Raw genomic sequence first — 18,669 nt, 5'->3', positions numbered from 1 at the left:
TGTGATTTTTCTACGCGGTCCTCCCCCTCCCTGGTGGTCCATAGCTACCGAAACTCTTAGAGATAAAGAGTTGTCTGTTGACACGTCTCTGTTGCTTTGTGCAGCGCGTTCAATTTGATCAATGAATAATGATGCGTCGTGGTTGCTCTCAGGCGTTAATACTGTATTTATAGATGTGGGTAGGCTGGTACCATTTAGTGCTATATTTATATACCCCGTATCACCAGCCGTCAGTTGAGAAAAATGCACAATCTCATCTAAAATATTGTGTAGATGAATATTAAAATCTGCCAAGTCGTTTGTATCTATTTCACGGAGATTCAGGGTCCTATGGATTTCTAGTCCGTTGAAACGTGGTCGAGGAGTTATTACAAAGTTGCCTACACGTCCTCCTTCAGTCGTCAACGTATGAATTTCGTCCTGACTAAGACCCATATTAGGGAGTTGGTGATTATAATTCGTAAACCCATTACCGGACTGTACGTTTTCATCATCATCATCATCTTCAGGTGTTTCTAACCACGTTCGTTGTTCGGCTATAATATTTTGTAATCTTTCGGATGTGGATAGTTCACTTGTGTTTAGCATCCCAAGTTGTTCACGTATTAAAAGACGCAATTGTTCATTAGTACTCTGACGCCTTGATCTTACGTGCTCTACGTCTTCATCTGAGTCTGACTGCATATCAGTGTAACATCTTTTAGATGACATTTTGGGGGTTTTATTATTTTATTTTTTATTTAAAAATGTGTTACTAGTAAACTACAAACGAATACTCCAACACCACTACCATTCATAAACAATATTAACGATGGCTAATGACTATGGATAGCAAACCCGAAACAGTAATAAAAATAACAATAACAGTCAAATGAATAAAAAATTATAACAATCAAATGAATAAAAAAGAAATCAGTCACCAAATATGAAAACTAGAGATTGTAAGCTTTCAAATGATATACAATTTTTCAAGATTAGTTTAGGTTTAGTATAGGGTATTAGGCTACTGTTTTAAATGTGTAACAGATTTGGGCCCACCGGCGGGCCGGTAACACTTAAGGGGTTCGCTAATGACCACTCAACAGCCATAGGTGTAATACAAATAACAACAACAAAACGTAACAGAAATAAAAAATAGTGTATTCTACATTAAAAACTACACATATTCATAACACATATTCATAACTTTCAAGTGAAAACGCTAAAATAACAGTCAAATATAAAATAATAATCAAATGAATAAAAATAAATCAGTAATTATGAGATGTAGCATAACTTCTCTTGAATGCTTCATGTCTTTCCATTAATAATCTGGATAACATTCGGACGTTCATTTAAAGAGAGTTAATGTTACCGTTATTAACTGTTGTCCAGGTCCCATTTCTCCATTCTCCCCTTGTGTTTAAAAGATCGTTACGAAGTTCACCGTTTACATCCTGACAAATCCCCAAAACGTTTGATTCACCCAGTGAAATATTCCTCTCGCTGTGTTTGATACTCCACAAAGAAACGTGTTCACCCAATAATATTCCTCACGAAGAATAATGGTCTGATACTCCTTAAAAGATCCCGTGAAACATTGGTTAATCCAGTAAATATTCCTCACGTGAGTTTTCCTTAAAAGATCCAATGAAACAGGGTTAATCCAAATAAAATGTTCCTCTAGCTGTGTTTGATACTCCTTAAAAGATGCAACGAAACCTGTGATTAATCCAATATACCGTTCACTGATGCGCGTCGTTCCTCTGCACTTAAACAGGAGCTGAAGTCCGAGCCACGATCCACAGTAAGTTTAGTAAATTTTAGATACGAGTTTAAACAGACCGCGTTATCCTGTCAACCTCGGCATACGGGGATCCCCGGTGATGTCATCGTCAGCGTCACCAAATGCATCCAATGAAATCCTGTGTGTATGCGTGTGTGTTGGTGAGGAGGCGGGGCCTCCGCGCCTCTCAACACAGATGGAATTTGACCATTCCAAGACAGAATGGACAGCCGTCGGTCGTCTTTTCTTGAAGCTGCGCGAGGAAATAATTTTGTTCACTTTTTTCTTTTTTGAGTGTAGAGATGTTTCACGTGTCGCTCCACACCTGATGGGTCTTGGTAATCTGGTGGATAGAGTACAATCCTCAGTGTATTTTTGTGTATTTTTACAATTTATTTGAAATATTCGACGGATAAATAGTTAGGTAAATGTTTATCATAACTCACCGTAACCTCTCCTCTTGTGTTTAAAAGATCGTTACGAAGTCCTCTGTTTACATCCTGACAAATTCTCAAAAACTATGGTTCACCCAATAAATATTCCTCTCGCTGAGTTTGATACTCCACAAAGATGCAACGAAAAGTGGTTAATCCTCTCGATAGTTTGATACTCCACAAAGATGCAACGAAAAGTGGTTAATCCTCTCGATAGTTTGATACTCCACAAAGATGCAACGAAAAGTGGTTAATCCTCTCGATAGTTTGATACTCCACAAAGATCCAATGTGTTGTAAGATCGTGGCAGTTTGTTTGGCTCCGGGTGAGTTTACATTCAGAAAGTTCCGCTGTTTGTGAGGAGAGACTTGAGTGGCTGTTTTGGGTAACCCCAGGAGTGATGTCATCGCGAGCGTCACCCGAGGCCTCCAATGAGACATAAGTAAATCTGTGTGTGTGTGTGTGTGTGTGTGTGTGTGTGTGTGTGTGTGTGTGTGTGTGTGTGTGTGTGTGTGTGTGTGTGTGTTAGAGATGTGTTGAAAGTCTTTGGGCTGAAAGTTAAAATAACTTCTCCTGTGAGGCTATGCATTGCATGGGTTTATTTATATAGTACATTTCGTACACTATGACAATTCAAACTGATTTAGATAGAAAGGAATTAAAAAGAGATAAATGATAGTTATAAAAAGGAATTAGAGTAAAATGAATTCATGTATAAAGATGAAACATAGTATAAACAGTGGGAGGGTCTTGGTGTGGGAGGAGTCTACGTGTGGTCACTTGCTCCAGCCAGAAACAGTTAGTCTTGACTCATCTCTGAAGCGGCTACATGTGTTTCATTGAGCTCCCAGGACTCATGGATTACTTTACACAAAGTTGGATAATTTTTGTTCTTCTTTAAACTTTGGAGATCGCTGAGTTGGATAACCTTTGTTCTTCTTTCAACAAACGGAATTGTAAAAACGTAAGTCTATTTTTAAAATGTACGCATGTGTTTATGCGTTTGATGTGTTTTAATATTTAATGTTTGATAACTTTTTTACATTTTGATAGCTTTAAGAAAATGCAATTTAAACTTTTTCATTAATGTTTTAACATTTTACAAATGTATTTTAACGTTATATGTTTTATACACCTTTAAACAGTATGTAATTGTGAAAGTACAACTTTTCTTCAAATGTATTAGAAAATAGAACTATTTGCATGATATAATTTTAATACATGTTGTTTTAACGTTTTAATGTGGATCGTGGGAAAATTTTCCCACGGTCACATGACCTGTTCAGAAGCGGGGTGGGGTTGGGGGTGTTTGTAGGGAAGGGTACCGTGGGAAAATTCTCACGGTCACGTGACTTGTCCGGAGGTGGGTGGGAGGGGTAGAAAGGGGCGGGGCAAGCGTGGGAACCTTTTTATAGGGGGGCAATAAATCACTCAAAGTGACAGAAGCCGCCCTATATTCTCTCTCTCATTTTAAATATGAATATGTTTCTTACACGAACACATCGCATTGCTTCAGAAGGCCCTTATTAAACCCCCGGTGTGGTGTGGATATTTTTTATTATTGATGGATCTACTTTTTGGGTTTAAAAATCATGTCCACTCTTCTTTCCCATTACAAAGCTTGGAAGAGCCAAAATATTATTTAATATATAACTCTGATTGTGTTCATCTGAAAGTAGAAAGCGCTTTTCCACTACACAGTACCAGCTCGCCTCGGCTCGCCTCGACTCGACTCGGCTTTGTTTGGTTTTCCACTGTGTAAAAGTTGTACCTGTACCTGCTTCCAGGTACTTTTTTTCGTACCACCTTCGGCGAGGTTCTAAGCGAGCTGAGGCGATACTAAAATGTGACGTGAAAACAAGGCAGACTGCTGATTGGTCAGAGAGAGAATTGTCACTATTCACTGCGTCATTATTGCACGCGTGCCAGACGGAGTATCCTGAATAAAAAAACAGCAAAAACAACAACAAAAACATCCAAAAACAGCATACACTCGATTTCCTCCATTGTCCTGTGTGTGTGTGGGTAGCAGGTGTGTCTCGCGGGTCTCGCGTAAAAGATAAAGTCATGTCAGTTTTCTGCGGCGTCGCTATGACGACCAGGTACTATTGTGGAGGTACCATCTGCAATGGAAAACGGAGCGAAAAGCGAGCCGAGCGTTAAAACTAACGCTTCATCTTTTGTGTGATGTACAATAAACTTCACTGAACTCAACAGTATATTTTGGTCATCATTCGGACGAGGTCTGCTACAGCAGGCTTGTATTAATGGTGGATAAAAGCAGATGATAAATAAGTTATAACCATAATTAAACTAAACTATACCTGTTCTATCTCCGTACAGCATATATTCTCTGGCTCTGAGGGCATTATTGTCCGACGAGTCGAAATGAACACGCTACTGAGAGTTTCTGTTTTGATATTATGATATGATTATGGTATGATTATAATATTCAGATGAGATTGTCCTGACAATTGTCCTGAGGCTCCGCCCCTGGGCCGTGCAGCAGCAGTTAATTTGCATTTAAAGGGGACACACTAAAACGTCACGTTTTTCTGAGCCCCCCAAAAAATGACAATTTAAACATGCTGTAAAAAAATATCTGTTGGGTATTTTGAGCTATATGTGATTTCAATCTCATTTTTTAAATTTTTTTTAATTTTATACATTTCTTTAATACTTTTCTTTATTGAATACAAGTGTTAATGTCAAAGGTCTGACATGTCCCCCTCGTCTCATCCCTGAGGCACAGAATGTGCAGCAATCCTCCAGTCATCTCATTTTGAAAATATTCAACCATGTTGGTCCTCACCTGTTGATTACACAAGTCAAGTCATCTTTATTTATATAGCGCTTTTTACAATACAGATTGTATCAAAGCAGCTTCAAAGTGATACTGTAACATGAAAATAATACAACAAAGTTTGCATCATCGTCCACCTTAAGGCAAATCAATAATATTGTTGAATATTAAATGTCCCCAACTAAGCAAGCCAAAAGCCAAGGCAACAGTGGCAAGGAACCAAAACTCCATCAGTGACAGAATGGAGAAAAAAACCTTGGGAGAAACCAGGCTCAGTCGTTCAGTTCTCCTCTGGCCAACGAGCGAACAGTGTATAATTATGATTCAGGCAGCATTACAGGTCAGAGGTCAGATTGAATCAGAACATTCAGAATATTTATCCAGTTCCATCTGGTTGGAAGTCGGAGTCATCACACCGGTATGGAGACGAGTTTGTTGAGGATCAGTCGTGTGGATGAGGCCTTCACAGGGCTGATGAGGCTGGCCCTTCAGGGATGCGTCATGGATGGGTCCGGGCGCAGGTCCACCTTCTGATCTGGATACGGCCCGGATCCGGCTGACTTCAGTAAACTTTAGAATGAACAGAAAGACAAACATTAGCATAGATGCCATTCTTCTTATTAAATAATGAGTACATCAGTTGTTATAGGAAAGTGTCCCCGGTTCCGGCTGACCTATGCAGCCTAATAATCATTTAACTGATTTGAATAATATGTTCTATATGAATGCCAGGTAAAAGAGATGCGTTTTTAGTCTAGATTTAAACTGACAGAGTGTGTCTGCTTCCCGGACAATCACTTAGAGTGTTGCAATAAAACTGACATGCAAGTTAAGCTTTTTTTGTGGAAGTATCAATTTATTATTGAATATGCAATTAAAATTATTGCAAACATTACCAAATGACCAAATGTGAAAAACAAACAAAAGGTGTATTCAGTATTTGCAAACTGAATTACAGTAATAGTAATAAAAAAGTAATTTGGACAAATATTATCAACATTAAGGCATTAAAATAAAACATTACTTTATTAAAAGTAAAATATTACTGTAATGTTGATAGTGTCTTTAACATTAAAACTCAAAAACCCACAAAGCTACTCGTTAATCTCCTGACTGGCAGCGCTGATGATCGCCTCATTTAGATGTTACACACAATAAAATGACCAATCGGCCAATCGGAATCTTAGCACTTGCGTCAGAAGCACACAGCGTCAACTGAGCTCGCCATTGGATGAGACACCTGGCTACCACGCGAATCTGATGGAAACTCATAACGTGAAGTAATCTTATGTTCAATTCGAGGTAAGTCAAGCTTTTTGGAGCAAAAACAACAGCTATTTGTTTGCTTGATTCAATTAACATTAGCTACCGATTTTTTATGTGATATAATTTACAATAATATTGGATTGTTTGTCGTCATCCCTATGAATTATAGCCGCCAGACCCGGAGATCGGCTGAATGGTTTCCAAAACGGTAAGAAACAGTTGTTTTACTCGAGGAGAGGTGGAAAATTTGCTTAATTCCCCAAATCGTTAGCCGGGTGCTCTGCCCTGAGTTCCGAGATATACAGCTACTAATCGAATTCTGAGCCACCCTGAATATTCTTACGGAGGTTGTCGTGCGCACTCATGTGGTAGGCAGTCATTCGTGATGTGGGTAAGTTAAATGCGACTGTTTACACAACAGCTGATGCGAGAGTATGTGTAACATAAAGCAATTTGGCAACCGTGTTAATCTCTTGTTGCATGGGATGCGCCGCATACCTGGTAAACAGTAATTTCTAACAACATAGGGCTATTTAGATAATCTGGCGAGCATGTTGTTTTAGGCTAATACACCAACATCAAATTTATGTGTATAATAAAGCACTCAGAAATTGTCATTTGCATATTAAAAATCACAAAACAAATCGAGCTGGGGGCACGCCCACGCCCCCCCGTTATTTATTTATAATAAATGTATTTTTAATTAAAACATTGGTTAGTAATAGTCATTATTGGGATTTGATCTGGTGTTTTACGACTGCATAATGGGTGTGATGTAGGTCTTAATTTTCATTTAAGTGGTCTTAAAAAGGTCTTAAAAAAGTCTTAAATTTGGGGTGATCAAACCTGGGGAAACCCTGTGAAAAAAGATGGTATTCATCCGTCCTGGGATGGTGCTGCTCTTCTCTCTAGTAATATGGCACATAGTCTTAGAGCTCAAACATGACAATCTGGGGCTCAGGTCAGAAAGCAGACAGACTGGCTAAACCGACCGTCTGCTAGCGGCCTCGCGTCACCAAGGTCAGATAAATCCCATCACATAGAGCCTCTTTCACCTAGCTATCATCATATAGAGACTGTGTCTGTTCTCCGAATTAGGACATACAAAAAACGTTTAAACTCATCTAAGGTTAAAAATGTAATTGATGTTCAAAATATAAAAAACAGCTATAATACAGATGAGCAAATGATAAAGCACGAGTTGCTGAATATTCAATCCCTTACTTCAAAAGCACTCATTGTTAATGATATGATTTCAGATAATAACCTTGATGTGCCGTGTTTGACAGAAACCTGGCTATAAAGTTGTGGATGGTTGTCTTTTTTAAAAAGTCTTTTGTCTTTTATTTTTCGTGTTCGCATTTATGAGGAAAAAACTATTTTACGTGACAGTTCTCCGTAACGGACGCGGCTGATCAAAGCGGCACTAAAAGACTGCTTTAAAACTTTCACAGAGACCTCAAACAGAAAGCACAAAGCCTTTCTTTAAAACGAATTTCGTTTTGTATTAATTGTATCTTAATTTTAATCAGTGTTTCATTATCCAATTTTCTCGATTTAATAAATAAAAAGTAAATATAGCAGATAGATATCACGACACGGAGGCGCCAGCGCCTGAACTGGAGCTAACGTTAAGCTATCATCCATGAACCGAAACTCAACGTATAAGATAGCTTACTCTCGCCTCACACACCTAAAAAAATAGAAATATATCTATTATCTACAGAAATCTCTACTTTTAAACAGAACCATTCAAAACAAAATAAAATGATTTAATCCGTATGAAATGTGTATTTCTCTCCGCCGCGTTCACTACTGCGAAGATCGCGAGTCAGACTTCATCTTTGCAGCCGACACAGAAAACACTTGTTTATTAATAGACAATTAAAATGTCTCATTGCAATATTTTACATTTACATTACTTTTGCTGGTTCTTTGTGACAGCTTTTAGGTGCCGTTTACATGAACGCATCACTGCATCAGCACCGAAAACAGAGAGAGAGAGAGAGAGAGAGAGAGAGATTTTTTTTTTACTTATTTTGAGGAAATAATGAACAAACAAACAAACATCTGTTAAGAGCGCCGCCAAGTTGGATTGCGTAGAACGTTCACCGAATTCTGACAGAAATATGTTCTAATTTTGGAATAAAATATTAAGTGACCTTTTTGTCACTTGTAATGAAGCTTGCTTATTAGTGAAATTATTAATATCATGGAATGGTAATTATTGACTTTAGTAGGCTGTGGAAATGCAAATTTATTAAAATATTTAATTTAGGTTTACATTGAATTTAGCATGTTAAGGTTAGGTATAAATTATGGTTATCAGAGTTTTCTAGCAAAAGACTCTGGTCAGTCCTGTTTTACTGAAACTCTTGGAGTTTGTGTTTTAGCAAGAAAGTCCAGCCAGTCCTGTACTCGGGTCTCAGTGTTTGAATAGATATGCTGAGTGGATTAGGGTGGGCAATGCTCTCAGTCTAAAACCGGTTCCTAAACCTGTCTTTTTCGGTTCCTGCCCCTAAATGTATATAAACTGTAAGAGAACATTCACATTAGACTTGGTGACTGCAGCTACCGACAGCTCGTGTTCTCAATAAAGAATCCTGCTGAAGAAACAACCAAGTCTCCTGGTCTTTCGATTCTAAGTTCACAACAAGGCCTATATTGATCATGGGTCGCAATATCGCAATATATAGGCTATCGTTGGGAAAAAATATCGCAATGTAATTTTTCCCCAATATCATAATATTTTCCTAATATTGTGCAATATCGTGCCTGCAATTTCGCAACTCTGTCGCAACTCTGTGCCGCTCTGCCTCCCGCTTTGGCTACCTTTCTCACCCGAAGAGGCTTGCGGGTGTCGCGTTTTCAGGTGATACATCATAGATGATGTGTTACTACTGTATTTAAGCACTGTATCACACAAGTTGCAGCTTACATCTATGTCATTCTTTTTGGTGAAATGGTCCCACACACTTCTTTGCACGCTTCATCCTGTTGTCTGCCCTGGCTCTAACCTCGAGTGTTTTAGCCTGTTGCCTTTACTTTTCGCAAACCTTGTGAGCGCGCGAACCCAAACGCTGTGACCTCGCGCCAAATGTTTTTATTGGTTTATTAAGTACAAACAGGCGAGTTATGAAAAATTGAGTGTGAGGGATTTGTTCACTTCACACAAAAAGATATTGGAATGAGATGGCTAACTGTAATAGCGTTTAGTCCACTGTCTATAATAGCCTAATTTAGAAATCACGTTTTTTTTTTTTAACCGACTACCGACAATTTTGACCGGTTAACGTTAAAACGGTCAACCATCGGTCAAACGGTCATCGGTTAACATCCCTAGTCCACACCGCAAGATTACTGTTATAAACATGAGCCTCGTCTGAAACGCAAAGGGGAAGGTGTTGCTGTAATTTATAGTAATATTTTTAAATCCACTAAGAAATCAAGTTTTAAATATAATGCTTTTGAAGTGTTGGTGCTTAATGTAAAAATATATAGTATAAACGATAAATCACACTTGAGATTTGTGCTGGCTACTGTATACAGGCCACCAGGGCACCATACAGACTTTATCAAAGAATTTGCGGACTTTCTATCAGAGTTAGTATTGGCTGCAGATAAAGTACTAATTGTTGGTGATTTTAATATACACATCGATAATGAAAAAGATGCATTGGGTTTGGCATTTAAAGACATTCTTAACTCTATTGGAGTTAGACAACACGTGTCAGGACCTACTCATCGTCGTAATCATACTCTAGATCTAATATGATCACATGGAATAGATGTTGATGCCGTTGAAATTCTGCAGCAGAGCGATGACATCTCAGATCATTATCTAGTCTCGTGTAAATTACATTTAGCCAAGGCTGCAAAGCCGACTCCCTGTTATAAATATGCTAGACCTATCACTTCTGCCACTAAAGATTTCTTTATTAATAATCTTTCCTGATCAGTTTCATCATCTCAGCATCCCGGATAGCTTAGAAGAGCTAGATATTGCGACAGAAACTTTAAACTCTCTCTTTTCCAGCACTTTAGACACAGTTGCTCCGTTGTGCTTAAATAAGATTAAAGAAAATAGTCCAATGCCGTGGTACAACGAGCACACTCGGGCCCTTAAGAGAGCAGCCAGAAAAATGGAGCGCAGCTGGAAGAAAACAAAACTAGAGGTATTTCGCATTTCATGGAAAGAGAGCTCGATTGCTTACAGAGAGGCTTTAAAAGCTGCTAGATCTGCTTATTTTTCAAACCTATTAGAAGAAAATAAACAATCCTAGGTATTTATTTGAAACAGTGGCTAAACTAACGAAAAAGAAAAGCTTCAAGCACTGAAGTTTCCAAGCAACACAGCAGTAATGACTTTATGAACTTCTTCACTTATAAGATTGATAATATCAGGGACAAAATTACAACTATGCAGTCGTCTACTACAGTATCACATCAGGCAGTGCATTGTAGTCTCCCTGAGGAAAAATTTAATTCATTCATTGCTATAGGAGAGGAAGAATTCACTAAACTCGTTAAATCATCTAAATCGACAACATGTATGTTAGACCCTATACCGACTAAGCTACTGAAAGAGATGCTTCCAGAGGTCATAGATCCTCTTCTTAATATCATTAATTCATCTTTGTCTCTAGGATACGTACCAAAAAACTTTAAGCTGGCTATGATTAAACCGCTTGTTAAAAAAACGCAACTTGATCCTACAGAATTAGTCAATTACAGGCCGATCTCGAATCTGTCTTTTCTGTCAAAGATACTAGAAAAGGCAGTATCCTCACAATTGTGTTCCTTTTTAGAAAGAAATGATATTTGCGAGGATTTTCAGTCAGGATTTAGACCGTACCATAGTACAGAGACAGTTCTCAGAGTCACAAATGATTTACTCTTATCATCCGATCGTGGTTGTATCTCTCTTGGTGTTACTCGATCTTAGTGCTGTATTTGACACTATCGACCACAACATTCTTTTAAATAGACTTGAACATTATGTTGGCATTAGTGGAATTGCATTAGCATGGTTTAAATCATATTTATCTGACCGTTATCAGTTTGTAGCAGTAAATGAAGAGATGTCTCATCGATCACTAGTTCAGTATGGCGTACCACAAGGCTCAGTACTAGGACCGTTGCTGTTCACTCTGTACATGCTACCATTAGGAGATATCATTAGGAAGCATGGAATCAATTTTCACTGTAATGCTGATGATACTCAGCTCTATATTTCTTCAAAACCTAACGAAACTTGCCAATTCACAAAATCAATGGAATGCACAGCTGATATAAAAAATTGGATGACTAGTAATTTCCTACTTCTAAATTCAAAAAAAAAAAAAAAAAAAAGATTTTAATTATTGGACAAAAAAAAACTTACATCATAAGAAGAATGGCATCTACGCTAATTTTACTGTCTTTGTTTATCCCGAGGTTTTCCCCCAGCCTGCCGGATTCAGGCTGTATCCAGATCTGATGAAGGACCTTCGCCTGGAACCGATGACAACGCAGTGCTGAAGTGCCAACTAGTCTTTCCCTATGGAGGATCCCTTCACTCTACAGATAAATCGTCGTCGGGAAAACTCAATTCGCATACCTACCCCGAAGTGACAAAATAAAATAAAATAAAAATTTATAAGGAAAGTACTTTGTTTACGCTTGGTTTGTAGGGAATTCCAAACCTGCGCACATATATTCAAACGCACATAACTATAGAACCAATTCTTAATGCGCATGTGAATGCCATCAGCGTTTCTCACAGGTTCGCGTTTAAAGTTGAACTAAGTAACTTTTTTATCTTAACCGAACAGCCTCGAAGTTATTGGAATAGTTATGACTTTTTTCGGGTTGAATGTTGGTCGTCTCGCACCCCCAAGTACATGTGAGACGAAAAACCACCCTTGCAACTTTGGGCCGGAGGCTCAAAGACTCACGGAGGCGATTGACATCTCACAACTTGTACTTTATTCCCCAATCAAACTCGTGTTGGCTAACTGTCTATCACCCGTTCTACCGTCCACAGCTTTACTTGATAAACAAAAGTAGGATAAGAATGAGCATCAAACTGAAATAACCCGCATACATGGGGTGTTCGAGGTGCACATACAATACAGACTGCCGACAGTTCAACAGGGCACGCGCAGCTCTTAACCCTCTGGGGTCTGAGGTTTTTTTGCCGTCCTTGAGATGTTCTGACATGCTCTTACATTTGTGTTTTTGTCAGTTGCTTATAAACAAATTAATGGAAAAGGTGTAATTACACTCTATTTAGCACAAACACGGCTACCATAATATGTGAGCAACATGTACATGTTTTCATTTTTGAGAGAATAATGTTTATGCATAGTTATTGAAAAAACTAAAAATGAAAGTTTCTGAAATAAGGCCACAAAACACATAGTAAATATGTGTCAATAAGACCTCTGAATAATGTATTTTGTCGCCTAGAGTTTTTTCTTCAAAATGATGTGAAAATCATCCTGCCTAATCGTTCACATAAAACAATACATTGATTTAAATTTTGTGAAACACTTTTAGTTTGGAAAGGCAATATGCGGATGGGGCGTAAACGATCCAACACCATCATGAATATTTAGTGTTCACACCTGAGAAGTTTACACCCATAATGAGCCTTTCATTCAGGTGTGTCACTGAGCCACAGGAAAGAATGCAAGGATATATATACACTCACCTAAAGGATTATTAGGAACACCTGTTCAATTTCTCATTAATGCAATTATCTAATCAACCAATCACATGGCAGTTGCTTCAATAGGGGTGTGGTCCTGGTCAAGACAATCTCCTGAACTCCAAACTGAATGTCAGAATGGGAAAGAAAGGTGATTTAAGCAATTTTGAGCGTGGCATGGTTGTTGGTGCCAGACGGGCCGGTCTGAGTATTTCACAATCTGCTCAGTTACTGGGATTTTCACGCACAACCATTTCTAGGGTTTACAAAGAATGGTGTGAAAAGGGAAAAACATCCAGTATGCGGCAGTCCTGTGGGCGAAAATGCCTTGTTGATACTAGAGGTTAGAGGAGAATGGGCCGACTGATTCAAGCTGATAGAAGAGCAACTTTGACTGAAATAACCACTCGTTACAACCGAGGTATGCAGCAAAGCATTTGTGAAGCCACAACACGCACAACCTTGAGGCGGATGGGCTACAACAGCAGAATACCCCACCAGGTACCACTCATCTCCACTACAAATAGGAAAAAGAGGCTACAATTTGCACGAGCTCACCAAAATTGGACAGTTGAAGACTGGAAAAATGTTGCCTGGTCTGATGAGTCTCGATTTCTGTTGAGACATTCAGATGGTAGAGTCAAAATTTGGCGTAAACAGAATGAGAACATGGATCCATCATGCCTTGTTACCACTGTGCAGGCTGGTGGTGGTGGTGTAATGGTGTGGGGGAGGTTTTCTTGGAACACTTTAGGCCCCTTAGTGCCAATTGGGCATCGTTTAAATGCCACGGCCTACCTGAGCATTGTTTCTGACCATGTCCATCCCTTTATGACCACCATGTACCCATCCTCTGATGGCTACTTCCAGCAGGATAATGGGATCAGGCCGTGAGTGCAGAGATGGCTCTGCGCGAGTGGTATTTACGACAGTAACGTTAAATACAAGTACTCCACAGCGACTCTAGGGGTCGCCGTTTGACAAAAACGGAAAGCTGCATAGTGTGCCTTTAAAGTCTGTGTAGAGAGAATGGTGTCATCTTGGCGGCCCCTAATTTAATTTAATAACATACGATCGTTGCGACGGAAGTGAATCAATCAAAACTAAGTTTAGCTGGAAAATAACTTTTAAAAGAACCGCTATAAAGCCAAAACAATCTCTGTTAAATAATCAGTATGGGTTTCATGAACTTATTTCAGTGACAATTCTTTTTTGTATTTTCACAAACCACGCATAAATGTCATTATCTCAAAACTACAAACTTTTACATACATGCTGCTGATATATTATTGTAGCAGAGTTTGTGCTGAATACAGTGTAATTAGACTTTAGCCATGAAAATGTCACAAGTAACAGAAATAAGCACAAATGTCAGAGCATGTCAGAACACCTCCAGGGCCCAGAAAACACCTCAGACCCCAGAGGGTTAATAGATATCAAACAATCAACAAAGTGTCCTGTGCTCACCACACAACGGCTATAGGTGGAGAGGAGAGATTTGCCTATAGGGAGATGTGTGTCTAACTTACACAGAAGAGACTTTGTTGCTCAGCACATGAAAATAAACTACTTACCGTGATCTCAGACTGAGGTGATGTGGTTTCTCCACTGCATGGATCTTCATGTGTAGATTCAGCTGAGTTTTAATAGAGAAACTCTTTCCACACTGATCACACGTGTGTGGCTTCTCTCCAGTGTGGATCCTCTCATGTTTTTTCAGAGATGTTGACAGACTGAATCTCTTGTCACAGTGTGAACACTTGTAAGGTTTTTCTCCAGTGTGGATCCTCTCATGCGTTTTCAGATCTGATGACTGACTGAATCTCTTGTCACAGTGTGAACACTTGTAAGGTTTTTCTCCAGTATGGATCCTCTCATGTGTTTTCAGAGATAATGATCGATTGAATCTCTTGTCACAGTGTGAACACTTGTAAGGTTTTTCTCCAGTGTGGATCCTCTCATGCGTTTTCAGAGATGATGAGTCACTGAATCTCTTGTCACAGTGTGAACACTTGTAAGGTTTTTCTCCAGTGTGGATCCTCTCATGCGTTTTCAGAGATGATGAGTGACTGAATCTCTTGTCACAGTGTGAACACTTGTAAGGTTTCTCTCCAGTGTGGATCCTCTCATGTGTTTTCAGAGATGATGAGTCACTGAATCTCTTGTCACAGTGTGAACACTTGTAAGGTTTCTCTCCAGTGTGGATCCTCTCATGTGTTTTCAGAGATGATGACACACTGAATCTCTTGTCACAGTGTGAACACTTGTAAGGTTTCTCTCCAGTGTGGATCCTCTCATGTTTTTTTAGATGTGCTGACCGACTGAATCTCTTGTCACAGTGTGAACACTTGTAAGGTTTCTCTCCAGTGTGGATCCTCTCATGTTTTTTCAGATCTGCTGACAGACTGAATCTCTTGTCACAGTGTGAACACTTGCAAGGTTTTTCTCCAGTGTGGATCCTCTCATGTGATTTCAGAGATGATGATCGATTGAATCTCTTGTCACAGTGTGAACACTTGTAAGGTTTTTCTCCAGTGTGAATTCTCTGGTGCAGTTTTAAACAGTTTGCTGTAGTAAAAGTCTTCTCACACTCAAAGCACATGTACTCTCTCACACCAGTGTGAGTTTTCTGATGTGTGTGTAAATATTGCAGCAGTGAAAAACTCTTTCCACACACACAACATGAATGCGGCTTCTCCTTCGTATGAACTGCCAGGTGTGTCTTCAGGACTGATGCCCTAAGAAATGTTTTGCCGCATTGATCACATGAGAACGGCTTCACTCCGGTGTGGATCCTCATGTGACTCTTAAGAATACTTTTGCATGAGAATCTCTTTCCACACTGATCACACATGAATGGCTTCTCTCCAGTGTGGATCCTCATGTGAACATCAAGTTGCTTTTTGTTAGTGAAACAATTCCCACACTGATCACACGTGTGCGGCTTCTCTCCAGTGTGGATCATCTCATGTGTTTTCAGAGATGATGATCGATTGAATCTCTTGTCACAGTGTGAACACTTGTAAGGTTTTTCTCCAGTGTGAATTCTCTGGTGCAGTTTTAAACCGTCCGCTGTAATAAAAGTCTTCTCACACTCAAAGCACATGTACTCTCTCACACCAGTGTGAGTTTTCTCATGTTTATGTAAATAATTCAGCAGTGAAAAACTCTTTCCACACACAGAACATGAATGCGGCTTCTCCTTCGTATGAACTGTCAGGTGTGCCTTCAGGACTGATGTACTAAGAAATGTTTTGCCGCACTGATCACATGAGAACGGCTTCACTCCGGTGTGGATCCTCATGTGAACATTAAGATATCGCTTGCATAAGAATCTCTGTCCACACTGATCACATGAGAATGGCTTCTCTCCAGTGTGGATCCTCATGTGAACATTAAAACTGTGTTTGCTTGTGAAACTCTTCCCACATTGATCACATGAGAACGGCTTCACTCCAGTGTGAATTCTCATGTGACGTTTAAGATCTCGTTTGGTTGTGAGACTCTTTCCACACTGAGTGCAGGTGAAAGATTTCTTGGCTATTTTCTTTAAAAAAAAATTTTTAGTCTTTGAGCGACTCAAAGGTTTTCCTCCAGGTTTGACATGATGTTCCTCCTTCACTTCACTCAGTTCTTCACTCTCCTCCTTCACTTCACTCAGTTCTTCACTCTCCTCACGCTCTTCCATCAGGTCTGAAATCAAAAGAGAAAATTATTAATTTGATTTTCAGTACATCAAAATAATTCAAAGAGAGAAATATAAAGTGAAAGGACATGCAAGTGAGCCCTGATGTAATAGTAGAAAGTAGAAAACTGTTATAAAATATTGTTTTTGAAACTTTCCAAAAATGAGGAACATTTATCTTCCAATTATTATTTTTAAAACATTATAGGCACGAATCCCATGTTTCTTTAGCAATAACTATTACATATATTTGGTAAATGACACAATTATCTAACATGATATTAACATTAAAATATACAATACTGCCATATTTTGACACCAACTTTGAGATATTTATTTGACTAAAATGTTTTAATTATTAATGGACGTTCACACTAGACTTTTCCTTGCACTGACTTCCATTCATGCGCATGTGAAAGTGGGACACCAGAAACACAAGCTCAAGTGAATTACCCTGTGAGAAATAACACAAACGTTTATTAGCATTACCCATGTCCTACTGTACATGTTTCACTCAACTCTGTTTCTTTTGACATGATTTTTCTCCTTTTAAAAACAAAGCATTTCTTAAAACTGTGACACACAGGAAGTGACACCATCTGGGCTCTTTCTACTGCATGATGGGAAGACAAGAAAATAATCTCAATCCTTTGTCTCAGTTTTTACAAAAACTGTAGCACTGACTGTATTCATCAACCCTGTTACCAAAGTTACTCCAAGAAGAATCTCTATAACTATGAACAACATATGATATTTGACAAATACAACTTTATTAGTAACTTGGTGTTTACTGATTATGTAAAATAAAAGTTAAAATAGTATTTAGGCTTGATCTGATGTTGGCAATCAATATAAAATTCTCAAACCTTCCTCTACTGACCATTTGTTGAAAAAACAAAAAAACAAACCCAGCAGGGCTCAAGATTGTGACCAATTGGTCACATTTTTGCGTCCATTTTTCCTGCCGGTGTGACCAAATATTTATTTAGGTTGCGCTGGTGTGACCATAGCGTTGCTGAGCAGCAAATGCAAATGCCAAAAAAAAAAAAAAAGTGGAATGAAAATGTGCTACTCATTTATGCTTCCGTTTATTAGACCGTTTAATATTTCGGACCAATCATAGACAGCGCAGCGCCCCAAACATGCCAGTCGCGGGCCGATCTCAATCACACAACACTGTTACTAGGAGATCCAGACTCTGGAGATTCAGTGAAGAAATCCATTGAATTTGCTTCAGAATTAATATCATCATCGCTGCGAGTTCCAGTGAGAAACATTCAAATTCAACTAACCCTAACCCATAGATATCAGATCAAACAGCGCTGATGTGGAAACAAGAGAAACACTTATAGAAGGCTATCAGTCCACAAATCAGCAACATTCACCATGGATTGAGGCTAATGTAGTAACTCTAGGCATAACTACTTGGTTACTAACATAACCTCAGTTCCCTGAGATGAGGGAACGAGTATTGCGTAAGGCTAGCTTACGCTATGGGAAAACCTTTTTCTTCAGAATATTGAAGCAAACTTTTTAAAATGCAGTGCAGCTGCACAGCGAGCACAACTAAGTGCGAGAGCAGTCATTGGCTGTGCTGCGGCAACTCACAAACCTATGGCAAGGCGGCTTTGATGCTAGAACCAATCAGGACGCCTGGCATGTCAGAGCCCGCCAGATGGCCGTGGTCAGAGGCTATATATTGCCGTACTTCGCCTAGGTGCTCCAGGTTTTAAACGAATAAAGCGATCTCCTGATCCTAGCACAGTAGCACGGCGGGTTACGCAATACTCGTTCCCTCACCTCAAGGAACTAAGGTTACGTTAGTAACCAAGTAGTTCCCTTTTGAAAGGTCTCTCGTATTGCATAAGGCTAGCTTACGCTATGGGAACCCCCTTCAAAACACTGTGTGTGCTAACTTTGCCCTACCGTAACCCAAGGCATATGAATGAACCACAAGGGAAGCATGATCCTAATATAAGCCAGTTCTAGACGGGCTTCATATACTGGATAACTAGGAACCGTAGT

General features: G+C 39.1%; 1 protein-coding gene across 4 annotated transcripts in view; it reads right to left on the bottom strand.

The window, feature by feature from the left end:
- Positions 1-18,669, bottom strand: part of LOC309488467 (uncharacterized protein) — a 145,192-nt gene that overhangs the window by 105,592 nt on the left and 20,931 nt on the right. For 3 of the 4 annotated variants that reach the window (XM_082156718.1, XM_082156720.1, XM_082156719.1), the window contains exons 3-4: positions 14,534-16,652; positions 4,919-5,572 (exon numbers count right to left, since the gene is read on the bottom strand). In XM_082156718.1, coding sequence (XP_082012844.1) covers positions 5,491-5,572; positions 14,534-16,652 — 2,201 coding nt within the window. In that variant the 3' untranslated portion in view covers positions 4,919-5,490. Of the gene's footprint in view, positions 1-4,918; positions 5,573-14,533; positions 16,653-18,669 lie in introns of those variants that run through there. The other variant, XM_082156721.1, reaches the window with a different exon arrangement.

This window comes from Leuciscus leuciscus (assembly GCF_965113295.1).
Source record: "Leuciscus leuciscus genome assembly, chromosome: 1".
NCBI classification, from domain to species: domain Eukaryota; kingdom Metazoa; phylum Chordata; class Actinopteri; order Cypriniformes; family Leuciscidae; genus Leuciscus; species Leuciscus leuciscus.
Note: the sequence above shows the minus strand (reverse complement) of the source record. Positions and strands in the feature narration are given on the sequence as shown.